General features: G+C 29.8%; 1 protein-coding gene across 1 annotated transcript; it reads right to left on the reverse strand.

Moving 5' to 3' along the window:
* Positions 1 to 1,576: 1,576 nt before the first annotated feature.
* Positions 1,577 to 13,814, reverse strand: LOC134828965 (mediator of RNA polymerase II transcription subunit 15). The gene is made up of 6 exons (XM_063841957.1): positions 13,709 to 13,814; positions 3,828 to 4,011; positions 3,409 to 3,615; positions 2,876 to 3,344; positions 1,728 to 1,890; positions 1,577 to 1,668 (listed from the first exon to the last, which is right to left on the reverse strand). Exons 1-6 carry the CDS (start codon positions 13,785 to 13,787, stop codon positions 1,577 to 1,579), a joined length of 1,194 nt encoding a protein of 397 aa, XP_063698027.1. The 5' UTR covers positions 13,788 to 13,814.
* Between the last annotated feature and the right edge of the window lie 12,303 nt (positions 13,815 to 26,117).

Consider the following 26,117-nt stretch of genomic DNA (forward strand, 5'->3'; position numbering starts at 1 on the left):
ATTTCCGGGTTGAAACGCTGTTCCGGAAATGAATTTCAAATTAACCGTTATTCCGATTTTTTTTTACAGTCACGTGGTTAAAAAAATTTTCAAGTCAAGATTATTTGAAAAATTTCTCAGGAGATTTTTTGAAAATTTTGCTAATAAAGTTTACTTCAAAGATTTCTCAAGTCACGTGGTTAAAACGATAGTTCACGAAATACAGGACCATCCAACAATTGGTTAAAGGGATTGAATTTATGATTCTTCTTGAGTTTGTGAAAGAAAGCATACGCTAAATAAATACTACCATCGATGTTTGGTCTACGAAATAATAAATTCGCAACAAAATAAAAAATTAAAAAAGACATTTTATTTTAAATCTAACATTTTTATTTAATTACTTCTTTAATTCTTTTTTACTGTCACATAAGATCTTTTTTTTAATTGTTTTTTTTTTGTTCTTCAACTTTTACTTACATGTTTTTTTCCTTTAAATTTTTACTTTTCTTTCTTAATTATTACACAATTATTTTTTAAGAAAATCACGAGGGGATTCCTGGAACTTTTTTGATATTCATTTTTTATTTTATTTTTTTTTTATTTGGCCAAGAATGAAAGATTTAGTGGAAAATTGCTTTAATTTTCTTACAGTTCGTTCAAAAATTAAAGAAATTAAATTAAAATTTTTTGTCTTATATTTTTTTTTTGTTTCATATATATAAATAACTACATGTCGTATGAATATTTTTTTTATACATTTTTTTATTTTATTTTACTTGACTGACTTTTCATAAAAAATTTGGGCATTACCAAAAAATAATTCTGGTGGTTTTATTATTATTTTTTATTATATTTGTAATTTTGTATAAGAGTATATTACAATAATGGTCTTTTTTTATTTATTTATTATTGGCGAGATTTATTTGTTTGTTATTTTTTGTAATTTTGAAAAATAAATATTAAATTAAAGATCGTGTAACAGAAAAACGAATTTCAGCTTCATCGTATAACTCGACATATCTATCTAAAATATTTTTTTTATATACGCATAAGTTATCATCATCAGTTTTTTAAATGTAGTTTTTTTTAATGCTAATATTAATAATTTTTTAGTTATTTTTAATACTTTTATTTAATTGTTTAATAAAATTTATTTATTCAATATAATTAATTATATTTTTTTATGTTTTAATAATTAATTAGAATTAATTAAGGAAGGACTCAGATTTCAGAAATCAATCTATTTTTTAATTATTTATAAGAATAAAACTTAACAATATATTCTATCAGCTCACTAAACCTGCATTTTTGTGTGTTTTGTTTTGTGTAAAAAGAGAATTTTTTTAAAATCATTTAATTCAAATGTTATTTTTTCTGTTCAATGATGAGAGATGACACAAAAGGGTTTCTTCTTTTTTTATAAATATTATTAAAAATCTATTCTATTTTTCCTTTTTTTTAATAGTTTTTATATAATTTTTTTATGTTTATTTTTTTGTTGAAATATTTTAGCGGCAACGACGATCTGACGACGAAGACGACAACAAAGACACTACAATCCGTAGTACCTCTAACAGACCTAATTTTCTATATATCACGACAATTCTTGTGAATACTGTGTCTCCAGTGTTGATGGTGGCCTACGAGATCGTTGTGGTACACGCATCATCGGCATTTGCGGTGGCCCTAAAATTACAAAAAAATATTAAAAAATTAAAATTTAAAAAAAAATTGAAAAAAATTACCTGGACTCCCATATCCAGCTGCGTACAATTGCACAGTGGAGTCCTTGATGAGTTCTTGCGTTTCCCTTAATTGCCGCTGTACCTGAGGAGCGAGCCTTTGTACACTTATTGCTGGAGGAAACCTTGGTTCTGGCGGAGGATTATTATTAGTATTTTGTTGAACCTGTTAAAAAATTATTAAAATTATGTTAAAATTTTGTATTTTTAGGAGTTAGATGGGAAATTGAGATCAAACTACGAAGAAGAAGAAGAAGTTGAAGCGATTCTAAAGTGGATTAGCGGCGTAAAAAAGTGTTCTAAATTACGTTTTTGTGTTAGAAATTCAAAATTCAATACTTGTGACGACGTAAAATTGTGTTAAGTGCAGCTTTAGGTTCCAAAAATTTTTTTAAAAAATTGTTTTTTTTTTGATAATTTCAAAAATTCATGAAATTTTTCAAAAAATCGAACATTTATCTTCTTAAAAAAATTATTAAAGATCAAAAAGGTTTAAAATTTTTCCATTTTTTTTTTAAATTCAACTTTTAAATATTAAAAAAAATTTTACTTAAAACTGAATTTAAAAATGAAATTTTATTCAAAATATTCAATTTTGAGCTCTAAATTAAATTCTTGAAAGTCAAAAAATGACTTGAAAATTTAAAAAAATATTAAAAATTTACAATTTTGAACCGAAATTTTCAAAAATCAATTAAATATTTTACTTTTCTTATGAGAAAAATTAATTTCATGTCTTAAAAATGTCTCAAAATTTGACATGAAATCGACTTTCAATTCAAAAAAAATTAAAAATTTATCAAAAATTCCTTTCAAATGTAAAAAAATATTTTTTGAAATTTTTTTTAGTTCGAAATTTGACTTTTTAGACTAAAATTTAGAAAAAATTAAATGAAAGCTTAAAGGAACCCAATACTGAAGTTTTACATTAGTCTCAGAAAATCGTCACGCGTCACATTACCTGAAGTTTTGAGCATTTTTTGAGATCATAACAATCCTCTTGTGTGTATTTTTTGTGTTTTGAGTGTAACAAAGGTCCAGTCTGAATCGCTTCTATTAATTCATAATTGACTTATTCCTAAATTTTCAGGTTTTTGTATGAAGAACAGTTCAAAAAAATGTTTCAAGAGAAGAAAAAATGCTAAACTCACTTGAAGAGGATGTAAAGCTTCCCCAAAATATGATTGCGGTGGTTGTTGCGAAAAATAGTTCATCGCTGTCGCTGTCGATCCGGGACCCATGCTCGGTAGAATCTGTTGTGTCACAGCTACAGGTAATGGTGGTTCTTGTGGTAATGTTCTTGTACTACGAGTTTGTTGAGATGTAGGCAGTTGTTGCATTTGATGTTGTTGTTGCTGCTGCTGAGTCGCTGGCGACGACGATGACAATGATGAAAGTATAGTGGGCACAGTGGATTGAGGAGGTTGACCCGCCAATGCGGCGTAACTCGTTTGATTGAATAACGCTGCCTGGGCGGACATTTGTATTGGCATTGGTCTAATTGGTATTGTCGTACCGTCGGGTCGTTTATTTGGACTGTTGACACCTAAACCGATCAGTTGTTGTTGCTGCTGCTGCTGCTGCAATGCAAATTTTGGCTGTTGTGCTAAAAGTTGTTGTCTAAAAAAAATTTTTTTTTTAATTTTTTTTCTTTAATTTTAGATGAAAAATGACAAAAACTCACCTCAACGAGACCTGCCGAATGGGCGTGCCCTGCAGTGAACGACTGTTGGAAGAGCAAACGGATGCCGATATACTCGCCGACTCCCAATGATGTATCAGCGAATTCAGTCTTGCCTCTTCTAATGCTATCTCCGTTTCACTGGCTGAGTCGTAATCAGGTCCCTGCTCAATTTTCTCATCAAGCATACGAAAAAAGTTTTGTTGACTACTGGAAATTTCTCTGAATTAATTTTTTTTTGTCGGGTTTGTCGATGGGAAAAGAGGTGAGTGAAGGCACGACATCAACACGCAAAACAACAGCAAATAAGAAGTTTTTGTTAGAAAAAGGTTCATTTGATTTTTAGAAGAAAATCAAGCGCACTCAAGAAAAATTCTAAAAAAAAAATCTAAGAAAGGCGGAAAAATCGCAAAAATACTTACTGGCTTTGTAGTAATGGTCCGTTACGTAGGATTGGTATGGTAATTTCGCCGTTGCTGGCGTCATTGGTATTGTTGGGAAGCTGATCGTCATCATTCAATTTGTCCTTTTCATTGAATGTGATGTCTTTTCGACCGTGATCGTCGGTGTTTTGGCCTTCTTCTTCGTCGCCGTCATTGTCGTCATCTGAAAAAATACAAAAAATTGATTTTTGTTAATTTCATGTATTTTTAATGGTTTTTATTGCTTCTGAGATAATTTTTGTGAGATACAACTTTAAAAAATTACAAATATTCTTCCAGATTTGAACCAAAAAGCAACGGAAAAAAAATTTTTTGATCAAATATTTATAAATTTACAACTAAAAGTTTTGGAAAATTAAAAAATTTTCATTAAAACTGGAGAAAAAGATAGAAATTGAAAATTAATGTGCTAAAAGAGTAAAAATTCGAACTGAAATGAAAAAATTTTAACCTCAATTAAAATTTTTTTAACATAAACTTTAGAAAAGCACTAAAAATTCAACAAAAACTGAGGAACAAAGACTAAGTTCAACATTAAATTTAAAAAAAAAATCAAATTTAAACTGTAAATAATCAGAAAAGGTCAAAACTTTCAAAAATCTTGAAGAAGAAAACCAAAAATTTAATTTCAAATATTTATAAAAATAAGAAAAAAATGATCATATACATCAAAATACCTACATCAAAATAGACAAAATTATATGAAAAAAAAAATTTTTTTGGAGGATCAAATTGAGAAAACTATTTATTTATTTTTTTAATTTTTTTATTTTACTTTCTTTTTATTTTATTTTTTATTTATTTATTTTTATTTATTTTTTAGAATTAATTTTAAACAGAAAAAAATTAATAAGAAATGATAAAAAATATTAGATTTTAATTAAAATATGAAAAAGCCAAAAAAATGACAAAAACAGAGCATTACGGCAATAAAAAAAAGCAACGAAAAAAAATTAAATTCAACAAAAAAATTAAATTTTTGCTCAAAGAGAACAAAAGTTAATATATTTTTACCCATTTCCCATACAAAAAAAAATCTATTTGCTTAAAAAACTTTTTTTTAAAATTTTTTTTTAAAGTACATCGACCTCGTCTCCCAATTTTTTTTTTGCAAGCAATTTATCCAGATAAAATATGGAGCATTATCCTCAATTGGATCGAAATAATAATAATAGTAATACAACGACGAACAATAAGAAAAAAAAAGTTTCTTTGTTCGAGACAGAAGGATAAAAATTCCACTAATAGATTATAGATGTTTCTGACAGCTGAGTTAATAATAAAAACATTAAAATCCTGCAAAATAAAAATCTCAACAATAAAAATCCGCAAGAAAATCGACGAGAAGTGGTTTGCTCAAAAATAACAAGCAAAAAAAAAGAAGAAAAATGCAAAGAAATGTAAAACAATTCAAGACAATATGTTGCGTTGTTCATGTCTTCGGGCGCGTTGTTCAGACATTAAATAGTTTTGCTCCATTTCAAGCATTCGCTGGATATTTGCCAAAAAAAAAACATTTTTCCAAACACGTTTTTTTTTTTGCTGTTCGCAATATTTTAATGAAAAGTTGTGAACGTGGAAAGTTGTCTGCTGTGGCTCTTGCGGGATCCCTCGTATTTTTAGCGATACCGCGTTCGATGGACAGCTTTTTGTGTTCATAAATATTTATTTATAATGGATGAACTCGACATCATTTAAAAAAATAATGAAATAAAATTATTTTTTTATCGAACGCGCGCGCCGCACAGTAAATTCCATTAAAATTGTTTATTACTGTTTACATTTATAATCATAATAATGATGTCGCAAAATCTAATTATTGCTTTAAATCAATTTGTCACAATGTTAAATAAATAGGTCGCTCTTTGAGTCACGAGTCAGTCCACAATAATTCGTAAAATCCTCCAGGAGGTTAGAAAAAAGTTTTTAAATTAAATTTTTGTGTGTGGAAAAAAAGTTTCAAATCGAATCACGACCACGATGGCAGCAAACTTTGGTCCTTTTGAACATCAACAAAAAAAAAAGTTTCGAGCAACATTCGAACGTATCCTAATCAAATCACCCTACTGTAGCATAAACTTCATCCCACAACATACCTTTTCATTTGTGTGAATCCAAAAATAAAACAATTTCTCGTGCAGCCACGTAGCTCGAGCTCGCAGTAGTAACGCACAATATTAAACTTTATTGAATTAAAAGTAAAATAAATCGATAAACCTGTTGTATAAAAATTTTGCTGTTTTAGGTTCGCCGTTCGCGGAGTGTGGCAAATTTGGTTTAGTTCGCTTTAAATATCTAAAAATTTCCATTTTTCGTTGAAAATTATAAAAAAGGATGAAAAAATATTGAATTTTTAAATATTGTTTTTTTTTTTAAATTAAGAATCGTTTTTTTTTTCAAAAGCAAAAATTTCTTCTTAAAAAGTCAAATTAATAAATTAAATTTACAAATTTATTTTTTTTTTCTAAATTTTCCAAAGTTTGGTCAAATAACTAAAAATTAATTGTTTTTTGACTTATTCCAACTTAATTTAATTTTTTAAGTTCTTAATTCTTTTGACTCAACCTTAAGTTAAAGCTTAAGTCCTTAAGTTTTTTTTAAGTTTTTTGCTTTTGGATTAAAGTTTTTACAGCCCGATAATATTTTTCGAAAATTGGGTCGAAAAGTTTTTAATTCTGACTTTAACTTAACATTTACTGAGCCTTAAGTTACTATTTAAGTTTAAGTTTTTTAACAAAATATTTCGACTTAAGCTTAAGGTTAAGTAAAATGTAAATTAAATTTAGCCTTTTTTTTCGACCAAATTTTCGTAAAAAAAAATATTCAGGGCTGTAAAAACTTTAAATCAAAAAAAAAGAAAAAACTTTAAAAAATTAAGTTCTTGTAAAACTTAAGCTTTTTAAGTTTAAGTCAAAAATATTAAGATCTAAAAAAATATGTTTAAGTTGGAATAAACCAAAATCCATTAATTTTTAGTTATTTTACCAAAAATTTTGTGAAATTTTGGGATAATTTTATTAAGTTTTTTAAATAAAAGTTTATTAAATTTTAACTTAAGAAAATATATTTAATAAAGTTAAGTCGAAAAATATAATGAAATATTAATAAAAAAAATATTTTAAGTCACAAAAAAAAATAAATTGAACAAAAAATCAAAAATAAGAAAAGTTTTGCATTTTAAATTAATTTAACAAATTTTAAAAATATTAATTTTAAAATTAAATATTTCAAACTTAACAAATTTATTTAATTTAGATTTTTTTTTTTCTTATATTGTTTAAGAAACATTTTTTTGAAAATCTAAAATCTAATTTTTTGAAAATAAATTTAGATCCTGAACCAAAAATATAATTTTCCATCTCTGGTTACCACGAACGAAGTACGGTCCATTTATTATAACAAATAATTATAAAACTTTAATCGAATAGAATTTAAATTTTTAATGAGCAACCGTAAAATTTGTGATCAAATTCACGCGATTTGTGCTCCAATTTAATATTTTATATCGCACGGAGCGAAAAGTGCGAACGGAAAACAAAACAACCGATAAGCCCGAAAAATCCCATTCTTAAAAATAAATTTCGCAAAATCCCGTTGTAAATCTGACAGATTTTCTCGCGTGTCTGACGAGAACTTGCTTGCTGCGACGCGAAATAAAAATCGAATCAACAAGTTTTTTTTTGTCGCACACACTTTTTTTTATCGCTCTTCGTCATTCGCACCTCTGACGCCGCCGCATGTCAAATGCAGGAAATGTCTGTCTAAATCGCGAATTTAATGATTGTTTGTCGTGTGTAATTGCGTTCGCACCAAATTCGGCTTTAATGGTGTGACGCAGAAAACGAGGAAGAAACACCTGGAAATTGCATTCAAAATTCTGTTTCCTTCACTCGACAAAGATGACTCGGAGTTGGTTAAGGGGAGACAAAACACAAGAAAGGTGTGAGTGCAAGTCGTAATTTATTTTATGACATGGACAAAATTAAGCGGAAATGACAATTCTTTCATTGGTATTTCTTGGGAGTGAGTCACAAAATGTTTAATTTGGGAAAGTTGAGATGTTTTCAAGGAAAATATTGAAGAAATTTTGAGAGAAAATCGGAGTTTTGATGATTTTTGGGCGAAAGACGAGCAACTAAAGACCAAAAATTGTAAGTTTTTGTTATCTTAAGAAGCTGTCAGAAATTTACCGGTTCAGGACTTGAATTAGCGTTTGCCTACATTTCATAATTTTTTAAAAAATTCGAAGTTTTTCTTATTTTTTAAGAAAATTTTTCGTATTTTTTTTTAATTTTCAATTAAAAATCGAGTTCTAAAAATATTTTCAATCAAAAATTTTTTTAAAATTTTGTAAAATTAGATTTTTTTTTAATTTTAGATCTTCGCAATGAACATTTTTAAAAGAATTTTTTTTTAAATTTTAATTTTTATTGAATTTTTTTTAAAATTTGATTTAAAATTAATTTTTGAAATAAAAATTCTTAAATTTCGAAAAATTTAAAAAAAATTAAAATTAAATCAAAAAATTGTGTTGAAATCAAAAGATGTCATCAAAATTTTAATTCTTATGAACGTCACTTTCTTCAGTAAACATCAACAATTCACTTCACGTGAACTTCTTTTAGCAATTTTTTAATAATTTTTATTGAAATTTTAATCACAAAAATGGATCAAACCCATTTTAATTCCCGAAAAACATCAAAAATCATTCGTTTCTTCAAGGACTTGCTGCTCGTGAACGAAAATCTCTTCAAAAACCAAGAACGCATCCGCAAAATTTATCGCTCGATGGCATCCTCGCACGTTTCCAAGGATTTTTTGCGGAAATCTGACCGAATTATCGACACCCAAGGCAAAATTTTGAGTCATCTGATGGTCCAACAGCTGCTGTGCAAGAAAAAACTCGAGGAACTCAGGGAAAAACGAAATCACGAGTCACAAACGGCCTTCGAAGCAACATCAAATCCTCCGAGTCGATCAATTTAAACAACAACGTGGAGAAGTCTGGTACTTTTTATATGAAATTTTACCCAAAGGTCCATTTTTTTCGTGTTTCGTGACAAAATCACGTTAATCAAACATCATTTAATTGTACATTTAGTGACGTAATTAACGACTACGAACACGGAAACAATAAAAAAAATGTTGCCCAATTTCACGGCAAATTCATTATTTTTCACAATTACTCACACACGTCGTAAAAAATATGTTTATTCGAAATCCAACAAATTATTCACTTACGCAAATTACTTCATCGCAGACGAAAAATTCACCACATGACCCTAATTTCCCCATGCAAAGAACCGCGCACACGAAAGAAATGTATGACGAATGTCTGGGTCACACACCGAAAAATAATATTTTTTCTTTATGATTACGCGAACAGCTAAACGATGATTAATGGTTTCACGCAAAAAAAAAGAAGAAAAAATATTAAAAAATAATGGGTGTGATTTTTTTCGGTTCTCGTTGCATTGCGTGCGCTTCAGGTTCTATTTATATAATGAGTCAGTGCTTTTTTCGTGCTTCATGCGGCGAAAACTAATTGAAATGTTGTCGGAGAGGTCATTGTCATCGTTCTATTTTAACGTTTCGCATTTTTTTTTTCTTCGCTCTTCAGCGATCAAGTGTATTTATTTTTGAGTAATTGCAAAAGTTGGTGCGTTTGGCGGAGAAAAAAAATGTTTTCTTGTAAGGAATCCCCAAAAAAAAATAGTTGGAAAAGTGCCATTAGTCATTTGTATGGTGCGACATTTCCTCGGTAGTGTGCATTCGAGTGCATTTAATGGTCATAATAATTGCAATTTTTCAGACGCAAAACCCAGACATGGATGAAAATGTGTCGGATTTTGCTAAATTTGGATGGCAGTCACTCGTGTCAATGATTTTTTTTGCATTAAACGAGACAAATTTACGATTTATTTGTCTATTTTTAAAGAAAAAAAATTATTTTTTGCCTTTTAAATGAAATTTTTCTTATAAAAATTGCCTTAACAAGTTCATTCAATTTTATTTCCAGCTGGAAAAACGTCAGTCGCATTAAATTCAATTGAATTTCCATCAAAAGAAAGCTTGAAGTGACCAACAAAACCATATTCCGACGTTTACTCTTTCATTTCTTTCATAGCAAATTACAATTTCAGAGTTGTTCTGTTTTTGTTTCGTCTCAAACGTTTTTTGCATTTGTAAAAAAGGGAAATTTTCTCATAGAAAATGCATAATTTCCATGTTAATCGAAAAGTTTTCCATTAAAATGACATCCGCCCAGAGTAGCAAAAAAGTCGTAAACTTTTGCAGATCCGATTATTTTCCCAACCATTTAAGGCTTGGGTAACAAAAAAAAACAACAAACGAGAAAATAAAACATTAAATTATTATTCTGCTAATATCATCGGTCCGCATCGTTTTATTAACGAGTCGCCATGAAAGTCCTATTAAAAGCTCAAATCTTTCTCATAAAAACCTTAAATTAAACACAACAAATTTTTTCGTTGTTTTGGCATTGTGCCCTTGTGTAAAATGTGTGGAGTGCGAAAAAAGTCCCATAAAGCACAGCACATTCCATTACCATGCCCTCTCCTGTCATATAAACTTTTGTAGCCTCGTACTCGTAATTTGACTAGTAAAAATTTATTATTATGTTTCCAACTCAATTACTCCAATGGCAAAGGCAGTACGGAGGCACAAACAGAGAGAAGGCCCGAGAAAATTATTATTAAAACTGAAAATAGACTCAGACCACCAATTAAAATTTTGCAGTTTATGTGTTGAATGTTAATGTCATTGCTTGCCTGTGTGGAGTGCAAATGCATTTGTGTCCACAATAGCAAAAGTACAGAAATTATATTTCATTTCAACACAGGAGGAGAGATAACTGCCCTCATATGCAAAAGCGGTTAATAGGTTATTCGATTTGGAAGCGTGGAAGATTAGCAATAAATTAACCAAGATGGATGATTTCTGATTTTATGGATGAAATTTGAATTAATTCTAAATGAAGAAAGTCACAAATTTTATTTAGAAGTACCTTGAATTTTTATAGTTAGGTATGATTTTAAAAAAAATTCTATCGAATCCTCACTTATTTGAGAAAAAAATGTCTTTCTTATCTTCAAATTTAGCTATAGTTCTTAATTTACTTAATTATAATACCGAGTTGCAAAAAGCGGATTCTCTCTGCGACTATAAGCGCTTGTACGGCGTTGAAATAAGAATTTCCATCTCTAAGGATATCAGTGGGAGTTATGTATAAGCGCGCGACTTTATTCTTTTCCGATGGAGTTGAGAGTTCATTGTTCTTTGAAGAGTGCCGAAGAATTTTTTGATGTAATTCTTTGAATCGTTTCTGACATGTTTAGTTCTTTTTAAAATGAGAGCAGAGGCAATGGTATCTGTGGTACCGTAGCATTAAGTTCAACTTTAGGGATTTTTTGAATTCAGAGGTTCTCTTCTGTTGATCTCATACCTTTTTTCTCGTGTTGAAAAATCTTCCTTCTCAAGCTGAAGTCATATGTCAAATAGTTTTGGCTTAATAAGTTTTACAGCATTAAGTTTTTTTTTGACTTGAAATATTTTCAACAAAGACTTTATAAAATGAACCTGTGAAATTTGATTTTATCTTATCGATTTGAAGAATTTAAGCCATCGACAAGATAATTTCTGAAAGTTGAAATATGTTAAAAATTATTTATAAAAAAAAACTCCAGAAAAGAGATTTTCAGTTCAATCTCAGGATGTGGCTAACTTTGTAAATAATTCCACAAAAGAAATTTGAGTCAGTAACTCGATACCATATTCACCACTTTTCCATATCCAGTCAGCACATTTGAGATGAGCATTCTAAAAATAACAAAATTCATGTTAAAAATATTACGTTTCTACGCCTTTCTTGTGTCTCTTTGCACTGCGCTCCATATCACAAATGACCCAAATATAAACGATTGTGAATGGATGCCGTAAATGGATGCCGAGGACGACAAGCGAATGTCTTCATTTTCTGGTTATATGAACTTTGCAAATGTGTCACCAGAGAAACATAAGTTAATTATGTCAGTGTGTACCTTGCTTTTATTTCTTTTGCTTTTCTTTGGCGTCACTCGTGTCGTCGTTGTCGGCGTCGGGAAATGAATCGTAATCCTATATTTAGTTTGGAATTGAACGTATGAGAGTTTTATTTTTCCTTCTTATTATTATTTTAATAAGCATGCTTTTAACTATTTCTGTTATTTCTGTGGAGGGGACAGTTTGTTTGCTCACTTGTTCTAACTAAAATAATCTCAATGAAGGACTTTTCCTTCAATTTTGTTAGAAAAAGGTGCCTAGACAACTTTTTTCTTCAAGAGATAATATTTGCCAAGGTTGAAAAACATTGAGAGAGATATGCGAAAATTCCTGAGTCAGCTAATATAATAAATTGCATGGCCCAACTTTTGTTTTGTTTTTCGAAAGTTCGTTTTCAAATTAAAGACGCCTCACAGTAAAAAACTTTTTTATCTGAAAAAACAAAATTTTTGTTTGCAATATTTATGAGCTACTTATATCTCTGCTTCATTCGTTTTTTTAAACGTATTTATTTTGTACACATTTCAAAATCAAAAAATATTTATAAAAGAGAAAAAAGTAACGAAATCAGAGTGGAAAAACTTTTCCATCTTAAATAGTCTACAGTGGGGATTTGTGTGTGTGTAAAAGTCAAATCTGATATAATTTATTTTATATGGCAAATTCAATACACAAAACGCAACAGTAGCAGCAGCAACAAGAATAAGAAGCAAAAATATTGCGATAATACACACTACAGTATCAATTTGTTATTTTTTACGTCATACTTGAATGATTTTCTGCAATAAACAATCTTACTTTATGATTATTATGATTGCTGAAATGGGAATGATAGTACTGCGAAGAGATGAAAGCGATGATATTTTGCTCTCTCAATCTTTTATTTTTTTTTTTCTTCTTTAAAGAAAAGTTATTTATTTGACAGGCAAAGTTTTGCAAATATTTTATCTTTGATTTTGTGGAATTGGAAATTCATCATTTCATTTGCATTGCTAATTTTGGGCAAAGGATGAATATGAATTTCAGCACGTAGAGTTATAGGCAATTTTGATTCTAATCAAAAAATGAGAGAAATTTTAAGTATTTGAGAAATTTGGAGGTCATTGACAGCAAAAAGTGTGGTCGTAAGTATTCATTTAATGAATATTTAAGAGAGCTAATCTAATCTCTTTTCAAATAATTTTCAGCTGTTTTTCAAAAATTTTGCATTAGGATGAATGTGAATGGGTTAAAATGTGCATTGGGGCAAAATTTTAAATTATGCATTGGGCAAATTTTTAGATTGTGTATTGGGACAAAATTTAAGATTGTGCATAGGGTCGAAGTCTTAGACTGTACATTGGGCAAATTTAGATTGTGAATTGGGTCAAAGTCTTAGAATGTAAATTGGGACAAAATTTTAGATAAAAAGATGACAAAAAGATGACAATGAATTGCATAATAAGCAAAGAATTACAAAGGTAAGTAAAAAATTTTCTTATATTTTTCCAAAAAACCCTTATTAACTTTTTCGACAGTGAACAGGAAAAGTTTTATCCTTAAATAGAGCAAAAGTTAAAAGAAAATTATACTTCAAAAAAAAAAAGTTTACAAAAGGTCCCCAAACATAAAGAAAACCAGTTAATGCGATGTCACACTGCGACTGTAATTAAAAAAAAATTCTCGCAGCTTTATCTCAGAGCGCAATAAAAACTAACGAAAAAGTAACAAACATTAACAACAGATGTTCCTACATATTTTTTTCGTATTACACAAAAAAAAACAGAACAAAACGAACTAATTGGATGTATTATACTTACTATGACCACTTTTCTTTCCATTGGCTTTACTTTTATTTTTACGCGGATACAGATGAATTTTGCTTTGTCCACAGCCCATGTTGTTTCGCCTTTACTTTTAGTTGTTGTTGTTGTATATTTGTTGCAAATTAATTAATTTTAAGATTTTTTTACTTGTTTAATTTTCACTTTTTTTTGTATTTTCCTTTTATCTCACATAATTTTTTTTTTATTTTTTTTAGGTAGGTATAATATTTTGCTTACAAAATATCCACTTAGTAACTGTAGACACGATTTAATTTATATTTATTTGGACAAACACATTTTTAGCACACTTATATTTGCTTTGGTGGTACTTTTGATATTTTATTATTTTTTTTTGTATTTGTGTAAAAACGGTAAAAATGACCTTTAAAGAGAAAAAGAGGAAAAAATTTATCATATTTTCTGGTTTGTTGTTCAAATTTGCATCAATCATAACTTTTTCATGCGGCATTTCCAACATTTTTCTTTTGTTCACGCGAACACAGACGCTTCATGAGCCTCCTTCGATTGTCGTTAAGTTGCGTTTTATTTATTATTCATACAGCCCTTTGCTGTATTTTTCTGTCGTCATTCGCATCTCATTCCGTAACAAACACATTTTTCCACGCATTTTCATGTCGAAGTCGTCGTCGTCGTCGTCAGTTCAACAAACAAATTTTGCGTTGTCTGAGCTGCGCATCATGCACGCCGATATTATTTTCGTTCAAAGACGAGGACGACGTCGACGATGTGATGTGATGAGGAGGTTATCGCTATTGAAAGTATAATCACCTGCTACATAGACACTGAAATGGTGTATAATAAAATAAACATTTGACGAGAGCGAGAGGAAAAAGGGAATGGAAGAAGGAACGAAAAAAACGATAAACTCTGTGACGTCCTCGGCACACAAATGTACGACGACAACGTGCTTAAATACGTATTTAATGCGTTTGTGTTAGTTGAATGGTTTGGTTGAGGAAAAAGGGCATCATCATTCATTTAACAAGACTCCACAATTTTTTTTTTGTATTTTGCGACGACTACGACGATGACGATGAATCGTGTGAATGGAGCATGAAAGGTGGCTTTTAAAAAAATATTATTCAAATGTGATCAAAGGACTCGTTCGTTATGAATTTTGCATGAGGTGTGAGGATTTTTTTTTTGGGATATTTTTAGATAAAAATTTCGACGGGACAAGAATTCGGCGAAAAGTAGTCGTTGGAATTTCACGTTTTATTAAATTTTTATGCAAAGCTTTGAATTTATCCTTATCAACGTGGGTGATAAAAATTGCAATCACTCCTTCAGCTAGATGGGTTCGCGAAACTTGATGATGATTGATATGAAAATGAGGAACAAAGGGGAGACAGCTTTGACACAGATGTTTTTTTTGTAGGCTAATATTATTCAAGAAGGATGAATAGCTAAAATTGTTGTTCTCTTCATACCATGAGCTTTGAAAGACTTTGAAATAAACCAAGAACGATATTGAATCTACGAGAAACCTTGAACCTAATTGTTATCCATAGAAGTCACCTCCAACCTTACGGACAAAAAAAACGGGTAAGATTGATCCCTTAAAAGAGATCAGATAACCCCTTTAGTGAGTTTTCTGATAACCTCAAGGGATTGAATTTAACTCCTTCATAAAGGAATCAATCTGACAACTTAAGAGGTCAATTTGATCCCTTCAAGAAGTTAATCTGATCCCTTGTTAAATTCAACAATTCACAAGGGATCAAATTTTCTTCTTGAAGGGATCAAATTGACCTCTTAAGACTTAAGTAGTCAGATTGATTCCTTGATGAGTTAAATGAATCCCTTTAAGGATCAGAAATCTCACTAAAGAGGTTATCTGATCTCTGAAGGGATCCATTTCAATCATTTACATTACCAGAAGCTTCAATTTGATTTCCGAAGCATCAATTGAGACAAACTCAACTGAAAAAGTTTCTTAAACCTTGAACTTCTCTACAAGTCTCGAAACATCATAAACTGATAACTCATTGAGGTATGTTGTCGAAATGTCCTCATTAAAACCCATCAGAGAAAAAACTGGTCATTTACTATTCACATCAAATATCATCTGCCTGTTGAGTATAAAAACAACCTTTTTTTCTCCTTTTCATTCACACAAAGATGCCAACAACTACACACTGAATAATAATTGATGATCCGCATAATAAAGAAGGCATCTCATGGGACTTTTGTCTACACCACACTAAAATACGGACTGCAGTGAATTCTCGACATTATTGAGTAACTAGCTACAAACTATCAAAATACAACCTAACCACTTAATCCCATATTTTATGTTCTTTCGGTAGGTAGAGCCTCTATAAGCTTTGCTTTAATCAAGGACCTTAAGCTGCTACGATATTTCAAGCACAACAAAACAACGGAAGAGGAATTTATGAAACGATGGCAGGTAAGTTACATACATAAATAAGTAAATGTCTTCATAATAAATTAATTAGACTGACATTCTCTGCAAACGATATCATCTAGCTCTTTATTCATTCACTCGTTGCTAAATACCTTGTTCCGCTTTTCGGAAAATACGAAACGAAAAGAAAATGTCAGAAATTACCCAGAGAAAAGTTATTCACGTGTGACATGTGATAAAACTTGCGATATTTACTGCACCTGTTGTCGTATATAGTTGTATTATGTACAATTATAATTAAAGTAATTTGACACTTGTTTCATTGATTTTCCGCCTTTTCTATTTTCTTTTTTTTGCACAACTGCCTTTGTGTTGAAGAGAAAATGAGTGTAAATGTGAAGACAAATTATTTAGAGTCCGGTTTCCGTTTTTTGCTGCTATATTGCAAAATTTTTGCACTACTTATTCTATTGAATATATTGCGTGATGCCGATGACGAGTACAAAAGTACTGTAGATATTTTCCGGTGTTTTATAGTTGGCTTGTTTATTGACGAGAATATTGAGTTGTCAAAATGTTTTGTTTGTTGATTCCAAATGATGGAAAATAAACGTTGGTTTTGCGGTCTGTAATGAGAAATTAAATGTTTTGATTAGACTCGGATCAGAATAAGGGAAACAAATGAAAAATGTGGAAATGTCAAATTATGGAAGACATGAAGCGAATCCTGAAACAATTCAAAGCATGACTACCCAAGTAGGTCAGAGATACAAAAAATCTATATTTCATTCAATATTAATGGAATGCTTTGGAAAACTTTTTTTTTGCACAAATCTAGCCTATCCAAGTTTTCACGTCAAATTGAATTACCTTTACACAAATTTTAGACAAATATCTCTTTTCTTGCCTAAACAAACAAATTTCCTCTTTTTTTTAAATAAACATGCACGAGTTCAGTTTTTGAATGTTCAATAGATAAATCACTTGAAGAGGGTCACACACACTGATAATTGCATTAACTTTCCTTCAACCCGGAAAGATAGGCTTTTGTTAATATTTATTTGTATTCAAAGAGAGAAAAAACTCTCGACATAAATTGCGAAAATTTTTATTGCTTTTTTTTTGTCATCATCGACCAATTGACCGAAAAAATCGTCGTCGTCGTGTGTTCTTTATTGGCACTTTAATTATCGTTTTAGAAACTTTTTTTTTCTATCTGTGTGTTTTTTCACGATGTTTATCGTCGGAATTCGGACTGCGATGTGCGGTAAACAAACAACGATGTGATTATCACATAAATTTTGTAGGAAATAAACAAAAACAAGAGAAAAAGTTGGCAGACAATTCGAAAAACGTTTGGCAGTGACCTAAGGTTCTATTCTCAAGAGAGAGGAGAAAAATCTTTGGAAAATCATCTCAAGACTTCCATTGTTGTGCTCAAAACAAGCAACGAGGAGAAACAAAACAAAGTAAAGTATCATTCAAGAGGTCTATTGTGTCTGCCACGATACAATATTTAGGTTAGAGCGCGATAAAAATAGACAAACACTTTAAAATAGAAAAAAATGCAAACAAAAACACACACACACATCACGACGAAACACAATTTCAAAACGAAATAACTAACAACGATATCTCGCACAATATCACAACACACGTATTTATATCGAAAACATTGTTTTATTGCAGCGCACACACATCGCACAAAGAAAGTACACGAGATCACTCATCAGCATCGCAGCAAGTGTTTTGTCTACAATTAACACAAATATATGCGGCGTCTCCTCTGTCATCTGCATGCATACGTGAGTAAATTGAGAAAGAAAAAAATACTATTATTTTCTTGTTGGTTTGTATTTTTAAAAATAATTATTTACAAAATAAACAACAATATTACATTTGTGCGATGCAAGCCAAGAAAACACGACGAAAACAATAATAACAACAAATATCGCAATTTTTGCCTCTACAATATGAGGCCAAAACACTTTTCAGACTTTGAACGGATTTTGTTTATCTTTATTGATGATGATTCAAATCATTAAGCTTTACTGATTTAAAAAAGGATATATTAAGAAAGTTTTATAAATAGCTGCCATAAAAGTTGATAGAACGAGTAAAAATAACGTCAATATCAATTTAAAACTATTTTTGGTGCAGATAAAAGAAACAAGACGATGAGTAGTTGTGTTAAGGAGGCAATTTGTTTAACACAAAAAAAAAATAAAAGGTTGTTCAATATTCGTGCCTCCGTCAATTTTTCCCTTTTTCCATTGTCAAAAATAAAACTAATGTGCAAACAAATTTTAAAACTTTTTTTTGCAGAATTTATCAAGGATGTGAGCGCATTTTTTTTTTGGGTAAGTTGGATTCGAAGTATTTTATATTAAACGAAGATCATTTGTGTTTTGAAGTCTGGAGATGAATAAAAATCACAAAAGCAGATAATTCACAGGCCCTCTTTCTAATAAATTTCCATCCAACTAAATTTTGTTTCTTGTAATTCTTTCAGGCGTAATATGGTTTAGTATTGGCAATGCGACAAACCCTTTAGTTTTGGAAGTCACAAACGAAATAAACAATATACACGAAGAAAATTATGATCAAAACTTCCAACATCCTTACGATAACTACTTTTAGCCACCTTTACACTTATACACTTTCTTTCGAACTGCTACTGCCCTTAATAAATGCTTAAAATCTCTGCAAGGAATACTGTTTAATAAGAACGATAAGCTGTTGAAGCTTTTAAAAAACAACTATGATCATCTTTATCGAATCTGATTATCTACTTCGTGCATGCCGAAAAGAAAAATAACAAAACCAACCCAGTAAAATACAAAAATTTCAAATTCGAGCTACGAGGATGTCAAGCTACTTTTCTCAATATAAGATAGAGAAGAAAATAAATAGTAACCTAAAGGTTTTAAAAAAAAATAAGGAACGGACAAATTCAACAGACACCATTTCGAAGCAAGTTTTTACAACTTCCATTTTTTTTTTCTGGAAATGTTCGATAAACAAATATTGGGTTACACCACAACACAACACAAACTCGCATATGCAAAACGTTTCAATATGTCACAAATGAAAAAAATATTGCTGCGAGCGAGAAAAAGACAATTTACGAAGCAATATGTAAACTTCCACACTGAGACTTGGCATACATTTACATCGAAAATAAGGTACATAACGCCCGATACGATAACGCCACAGCTAATGGGAATCGATTTTCATTTTATTTTGTGTTGTTCATCTTTCATTTCTTTTTCGTTTTCTGCTGCTTTGCAGATTATTCATACATTTTTTTTGTTGCCTGGTACTTTGTAGTAATATTTATATAGTGCCATGAAGTGCCTCTTTTTTTTCCTTTGTATTATTATGCGTTCTTTAAAATACTCCAAAATTGAAAAGATAGCATTGCTGATGTTATGAATAAGTAATCAGATTTTGTGTTTTAATACAAAATATCAATAGAAAGAAAAATAAAGAAAGCCCAGACACGTCCAAGAAATTTACGTTTAGGAACAAAAAAGGGATCAATAAAGCGATTGTTCAGCATTGATAACGAACAATGGTAAATATAAAATAATACCGAGATGATGAGATAAGGATAATAATAAATATTTTTTTTGTTTTTGTGTTATAATACGACACGAAGGGTTATTTTTTTAATGAATTCACCTGATCAATTACGAAAAAAAGTTGTTGTCAACACACACATTTTTGTGTTATCTTGTCTGATCATCGTGGTTAATTGAAAAGGGAGTCGTATGCTAGTTCAAATCATCCCCTGTTTTTTCTCTTGTGTCATGTGACTTACGAATGTCACAACTATTTAATGTACACAGACACACAATTCTTGGCCTGAATGGCATGGCGTCTATTTTATATGTCTACTCATGACATAGCCATCGATAGATAGACACTGTCTCCCATCTAGAAATAAATCTTGTTTGTTATTGATTTCTCTTCGATTCAATTTGCTCGGTAATTGATGATGATACACTTTTCTATTTATAATGCACTTGCTCTTTTAAACGATGCCTATATTTTTTTTTGGTATTTGGGCCATTTTATTACTGTAGCACATGCGATATTTTCAGCGAAAATTCCTAACGGCGGCAGGCGACGTTCAAAATTTTTTTTTGAATTATTGCTCAACTTGTTGTTGTTGTTGTTGCTTTTTTTACACGTGATCGGGACTTGTATTAATTAAAAATCGATAAAAATTTATGTCTTTTCTATTAGCTCCTCATTAAAAAGAGGGATAGAAACCTCATGTTTCCTCATAAAAGTAACATGAAAGTCTTTGATATTTTTTTATAAATAAGCTAATAACACTACGTCGTCGGCTTCTTTTTCAAAATAATCCAACAGGAGGAAAATTCAATTGAAATGCATACAAAGTGCATTAGAGCTACTTTATACTAACAATGTATCTCTCTTTTGAAAAAAAATATATGTGTACTATTTTGAAACGAACGTAGAGTAATGGAAGGGAAAAATAGAATGAAAAATTCATGCTCAAGTATATGTAAAAGTGCACTTGTAAGTCGACTCTCATAGAGTTTTGTGTCGTTTTGTGCAGCATGTTGGTGCTTTTGTATACACATCGGATCCAACTCATATCCGATTATTTTTTCAATTAATGCTTTTTTGTGTCTGCATCTGCACCCTACTTTGTTCGCAGTGTGGCTCATGGCACAACTTTCTACAATTATTTGACGTTTTATTACAGTGTGTTGGTTTATGAGCTTAGTATAATTGCTGCAAAGGACGAAAGGTATTTTATTTCTGATAAAATTCTTTCTTTTTTTTCTTCGTAAGCAGAAAAAATATCAGATTTCATTTGAATTTTTGTGGAAATTATTGACGAAATTTCTCTTTTGAACATCTTTACATTGAAATTTTTTCCAAAATTTTCCTTTTAATGAGATAAAAAAATTTTTTTTCCAAAAGACGAAAATCTTATATTGATTAGAATAATGTTAATTTTAAAACGAAATCGATGTACCTCGAAAGAATACTTTTGTTCCACACGAATGTTATGGGAGTGATAATATAGACAATCTTTAAAAAAATCGGATCTAAAATTGAATTAAAATCCAATTTTTAAGTTTTTTTTAAATTTAAACGTTAGGCCGCTCCAAATTTATTTCGAACTTTTTGTCCCAAAAACTTTTTTTCAAAATGGGGGGGGGGCAAAATAAAAAAAAAATTTGAAATACTGTTTCATATAAAATGACAAAATTTTAACAGTTTTTTGTGATAAATCAATATTTTAGTTGATTTTATGGTATCTACATTGAGATTTGATAATTTAAAATTTATCTCAGAGTATTTCAAGTTAAAAATTTAAACAAAAAAATTTCATAAAAACTGTCAAACTGTCAAAAAATTTTGAAAAATATTTTTTTAGAGAAAAATTTTACCGAAGAAAATTCATGTTAGAATGGATATTTAATAAAAAAATTTTTAAAAATTAAAAATTTTTTTAAAAAATGAAAATTTTTTTAAAAATTTTGTAAAATTCCTTGAAAAAATACGAAAAAAGACTAAAAAACGGTCAATTTTGATGAAATTTTTAACTTTTTTTTTTATTTTGCCTCATTGGATTTTCGACCTTTGAAATGGGACAAAAAGTTCAAAAAAAATTTGGAGCGGCCTAAAGTTAAAAAAAAAATTAAAAGACAATTTCATGACTTTTCAAAAAATAACAACTTTAAAAATTTCAACTTTCAACTGCAAAGAAATCTTAATCTTGTCAAGTTTAATTAAAGATATTAATCAGTTTTTAACTATTTCCTTGTTACTGTCTGTCTATTTCACCGTGTGTGTCTGCGAGCAAGCATAACAAAATTTCGCTGCGATGACGACAAAAAAAATGTATTCAAATATTTAAACAAATTTATCAAAACACGCAGCCTTGCTTCAATTTCCTCATTTTTGCTTGCTTTCGAAGCATTTTTGCGTTTTTTTTTATTTTAATAAAAAAAAATGTTATTTTTTTAGTGGCAAAAGGGAACGAAAACGAGGAAAAATGTTGCATGGGGAGACAAAGAGCCTTAGGGAGAAAATGTTATTTCAGTCAGTTGGTTGCTGCTTGTCAGGTACATGCAGAAAATTCGTTGCGGCTTGATGATGATTATATGACGACTAGGTATACCGTGAAGAAGAAGGAACAGCGTTGATTGGGTTAGAGGGCATTAAGGTGCCATGCAAAGGAAATTTTCTCTTCGAGAAAAGAAAAGAAAAGTCAAACAAAAGAATTTCAAAAAAATAAAATTAACACATTAGCGAGTTATGGAGCTGCAACAAAAAAAAAACGTTAATCCATCACACATTTTTCGCTAGAAATGGAAAAAGTTTTGCCACAAAACTCGAAGAACTCATTTTCCCATCCATTTGCTTGTTTATTTATTTTTCGCCTCATAAATCTTCGATGCTTCTCGCATGCTTGTTCGGTTCCGCTTGCCCAAAGAACATCAATAACCTCGTACTTAAATAATCTTCATCGTCATCATCGCAGTATCGGAATCGAGAAAGAAAAACAAACAAAATGTGGCCTCGGCACACTCGCCTCACTCTCACAACTCAATAAAAATTTTTTGGTTTTAATGCTATTTTTGTACTCCGACCAACAGATAAAAATCGATTGTACAAGATTAAAATTTTAAACCACTTGCTACTTGGGTAAGTTTTTCACAATTTTCATGCAAAAAAGAGAGAAACTTTTATGAGGTTCACCTACTTCTTCTTCTTCCACACACTTTCCTCTTTGTTTTCTATTTTTTTATATTTTTTTTTTTTATTTTATTCTGTTGAGATAATATAATTTATATTCCTACGTCAATCTTTTTTCTTTGCCATTTTTTTTATCTCTTTCGTTTTTTTTTTGTGCTGCTGCTACTTTTAATAATATTCCAATTTGTTAGTTTTTTTCCGACACTTTTCCGAATTTTTTTCGCACTTGAAATCTTTGTGGCGTATTTTGACACTTTTCCTCGGACCTGAAGCACTCTTAAGCGACAAATTAAAACAATAATTGATCCGAATTTGCAAGTTTATTGCACGTATTTTGTGTATTTTTCTAGTATTTGATCATCTCGGATTCTTTTTTTATTTCAAATTTCCTCACCGTACAAACGAACACTGAGACACTCGTCAAAGAGTCGTCGTCGTCGTCGTTCTCGTAGCAGAGCGGTACCAAATGGATTTTTCACAATCACATTTTCGTTGGGTTTCCATCGGTTTTTGTGTATCTGTCGACAGCGAGTAGATAAGATACGAGAATGACGGGCCGAAGAGAACATGCGCGGGAAAATTTTACAAATTTCCCGAATGGTGTGTGTTGAGGAATGTTAATTGAGTGAATTTAGTGTTTGTGTGTGAGAAAGAGAGAGAGAGCGGAAAAGTCGTGGAAAGTGTAATCAATAATTTTATTTAACGAAGGTTTGAATTTAAGGAACGTTTATTTCATGGATTTTATTGTGGAAAAATTATTTCCTGCTAACTTCGTTGCATTTGAGTTAAATGGTTGAAAATGATAAATTAGAGCCCTCTGACAAATTTTTATCCATTTGGAGCAAGATTTGACAAAAATTGCTTTGACACACAGTTTTTGATTTAGTTTTCAAAACAAAACTGTGTCAAAGAAAAAAATTTTTTTTCAGTTTCAATTTTTTGGCAGTTTTGAGTTATAAAATGATTAAAAATGATAAATTAGAGCCCTCTGACAAATTTTTATCCATTTGGAGCAAGATTTGACAAAAATTGCTTTGACATAGTTTTTGACACAGTTTTTTTTTGCTCTTGATTTAGTTTTCAAAACAAAACTGTGTCAAAGAAAAAATTTTTTTTCAGTTTCAATTTTTTGGCAGTTTTGAGTTATAAAATGATTAAAAATGATAAATTAGAGCCCTCTGACAAATTTTTATCCATTTGGAGCAAGATTTGACAAAAATTGCTTTGACACAGTTTTTGACACAGTTTTGCTCTTGATTTAGTTTTCAAAACAAAACTGTGTCAAAGAAAAAATTTTTTTTCAGTTTCAATTTTTTGGCAGTTTTGAGTTATAAAATGATTAAAAATGATAAATTAGAGCCCTCTGACAAATTTTTATCCATTTGGAGCAAGATTTGACAAAAATTGCTTTGACATAGTTTTTGACACAGTTTTGCTCTTGATTTAGTTTTCAAAACAAAACTGTGTCAAAGAAAAAATTTTTTTTCAGTTTCAATTTTTTGGCAGTTTTGAGTTATAAAATGATTAAAAATGATAAATTAGAGCCCTCTGACAAATTTTTATCTATTTGGAGCAAGATTTGACAAAAATTGCTTTGACATTGTTTTTGACACAGTTTTTGAAAACAAAACTGTGTCAAAGAAAAAATTTTTTTTCAGTTTCAATTTTTTGGCAGTTTTGAGTTATGTTTTTGACACAGTTTTGCTCTTGATTTAGTTTTCAAAACAAAACTGTGTCAAAGAAAAAATTTTTTTTCAGTTTCAATTTTTTGGCAGTTTTGAGTTATAAAATGATTAAAAATGATAAATTAGAGCCCTCTGACAAATTTTTATCCATTTGGAGCAAGATTTGACAAAAATTGCTTTGACATAGTTTTTGACACAGTTTTTGACACAGTTTTGCTCTTGATTTAGTTTTCAAAACAAAACTGTGTCAAAGAAAAAATTTTTTTTCAGTTTCAATTTTTTGGCAGTTTTGAGTTATAAAATGATTAAAAATGATAAATTAGAGCCCTCTGACAAATTTTTATCCATTTGGAGCAAGATTTGACAAAAATTGCTTTGACATAGTTTTTGACACAGTTTTTGACACAGTTTTGCTCTTGATTTAGTTTTCAAAACAAAACTGTGTCAAAGAAAAAATTTTTTTTCAGTTTCAATTTTTTGGCAGTTTTGAGTTATAAAATGATTAAAAATGATAAATTAAGCCCTCTGAAAAATGATAAATTAGAGCCCTCTGACAAATTTTTATCCATTTGGAGCAAGATTTGACAAAAATTGCTTTGACATAGTTTTTGACACAGTTTTTGACACAGTTTTGCTCTTGATTTAGTTTTCAAAACAAAACTGTGTCAAAGAAAAAATTTTTTTTCAGTTTCAATTTTTTGGCAGTTTTGAGTTATAAAATGATTAAAAATGATAAATTAGAGCCCTCTGACAAATTTTTATCCATTTGGAGCAAGATTTGACAAAAATTGCTTTGACACAGTTTTTGACACAGTTTTTGATTTGGTTTTTTTCTTGATTTAGTTTTCAAAACAAAACTGTGTCAAAGAAAAAATTTTTTTTCAGTTTCAATTTTTTGGCAGTTTTGAGTTATAAAATGATTAAAAATGATAAATTAGAGCCCTCTGACAAATTTTTATCCATTTGGAGCAAGATTTGACAAAAATTGCTTTGACATAGTTTTTGACAGTTTTTGACACAGTTTTGCTCTTGATTTAGTTTTCAAAACAAAACTGTGTCAAAGAAAAAATTTTTTTTCAGTTTCAATTTTTTGGCAGTTTTGAGTTATAAAATGATTAAAAATGATAAATTAGAGCCCTCTGACAAATTTTTATCCATTTGGAGCAAGATTTGACAAAAATTGCTTTGACATAGTTTTTGACACAGTTTTTGACACAGTTTTGCTCTTGATTTAGTTTTCAAAACAAAACTGTGTCAAAGAAAAAATTTTTTTTCAGTTTCAATTTTTTGGCAGTTTTGAGTTATAAAATGATTAAAAATGATAAATTAGAGCCCTCTGACAAATTTTTATCCATTTGGAGCAAGATTTGTCAAAAATTGCTTTGACATAGTTTTTGACACAGTTTTTGACACAGTTTTGCTCTTGATTTAGTTTTCAAAACAAAACTGTGTCAAAGAAAAAATTTTTTTTCAGTTTCAATTTTTTGGCAGTTTTGAGTTATAAAATGATTAAAAATGATAAATTAGAGCCCTCTGACAAATTTTTATCCATTTGGAGCAAGATTTGACAAAAATTGCTTTG

Source organism: Culicoides brevitarsis, chromosome 2 (assembly GCF_036172545.1).
Source record: "Culicoides brevitarsis isolate CSIRO-B50_1 chromosome 2, AGI_CSIRO_Cbre_v1, whole genome shotgun sequence".
Lineage (NCBI taxonomy): Eukaryota > Metazoa > Arthropoda > Insecta > Diptera > Ceratopogonidae > Culicoides > Culicoides brevitarsis.

Coding starts and splice junctions, on each gene's coding strand:
- LOC134828965 (XM_063841957.1), bottom strand. CDS start 13,787: ATGGGCTGTGGACAAAGCAAAATTCATCTGTATCCGCGTAAAAATAAA. Junction 3,345..3,408: donor ATTCGGCAGGTCTCGTTGAG/GTGAGTTTTTGT, acceptor AATTTTTTTTAG/ACAACAACTTTTAGCACAAC. Junction 1,891..2,875: donor AAGCTTTACATCCTCTTCAA/GTGAGTTTAGCA, acceptor ATTTTTTAACAG/GTTCAACAAAATACTAATAA.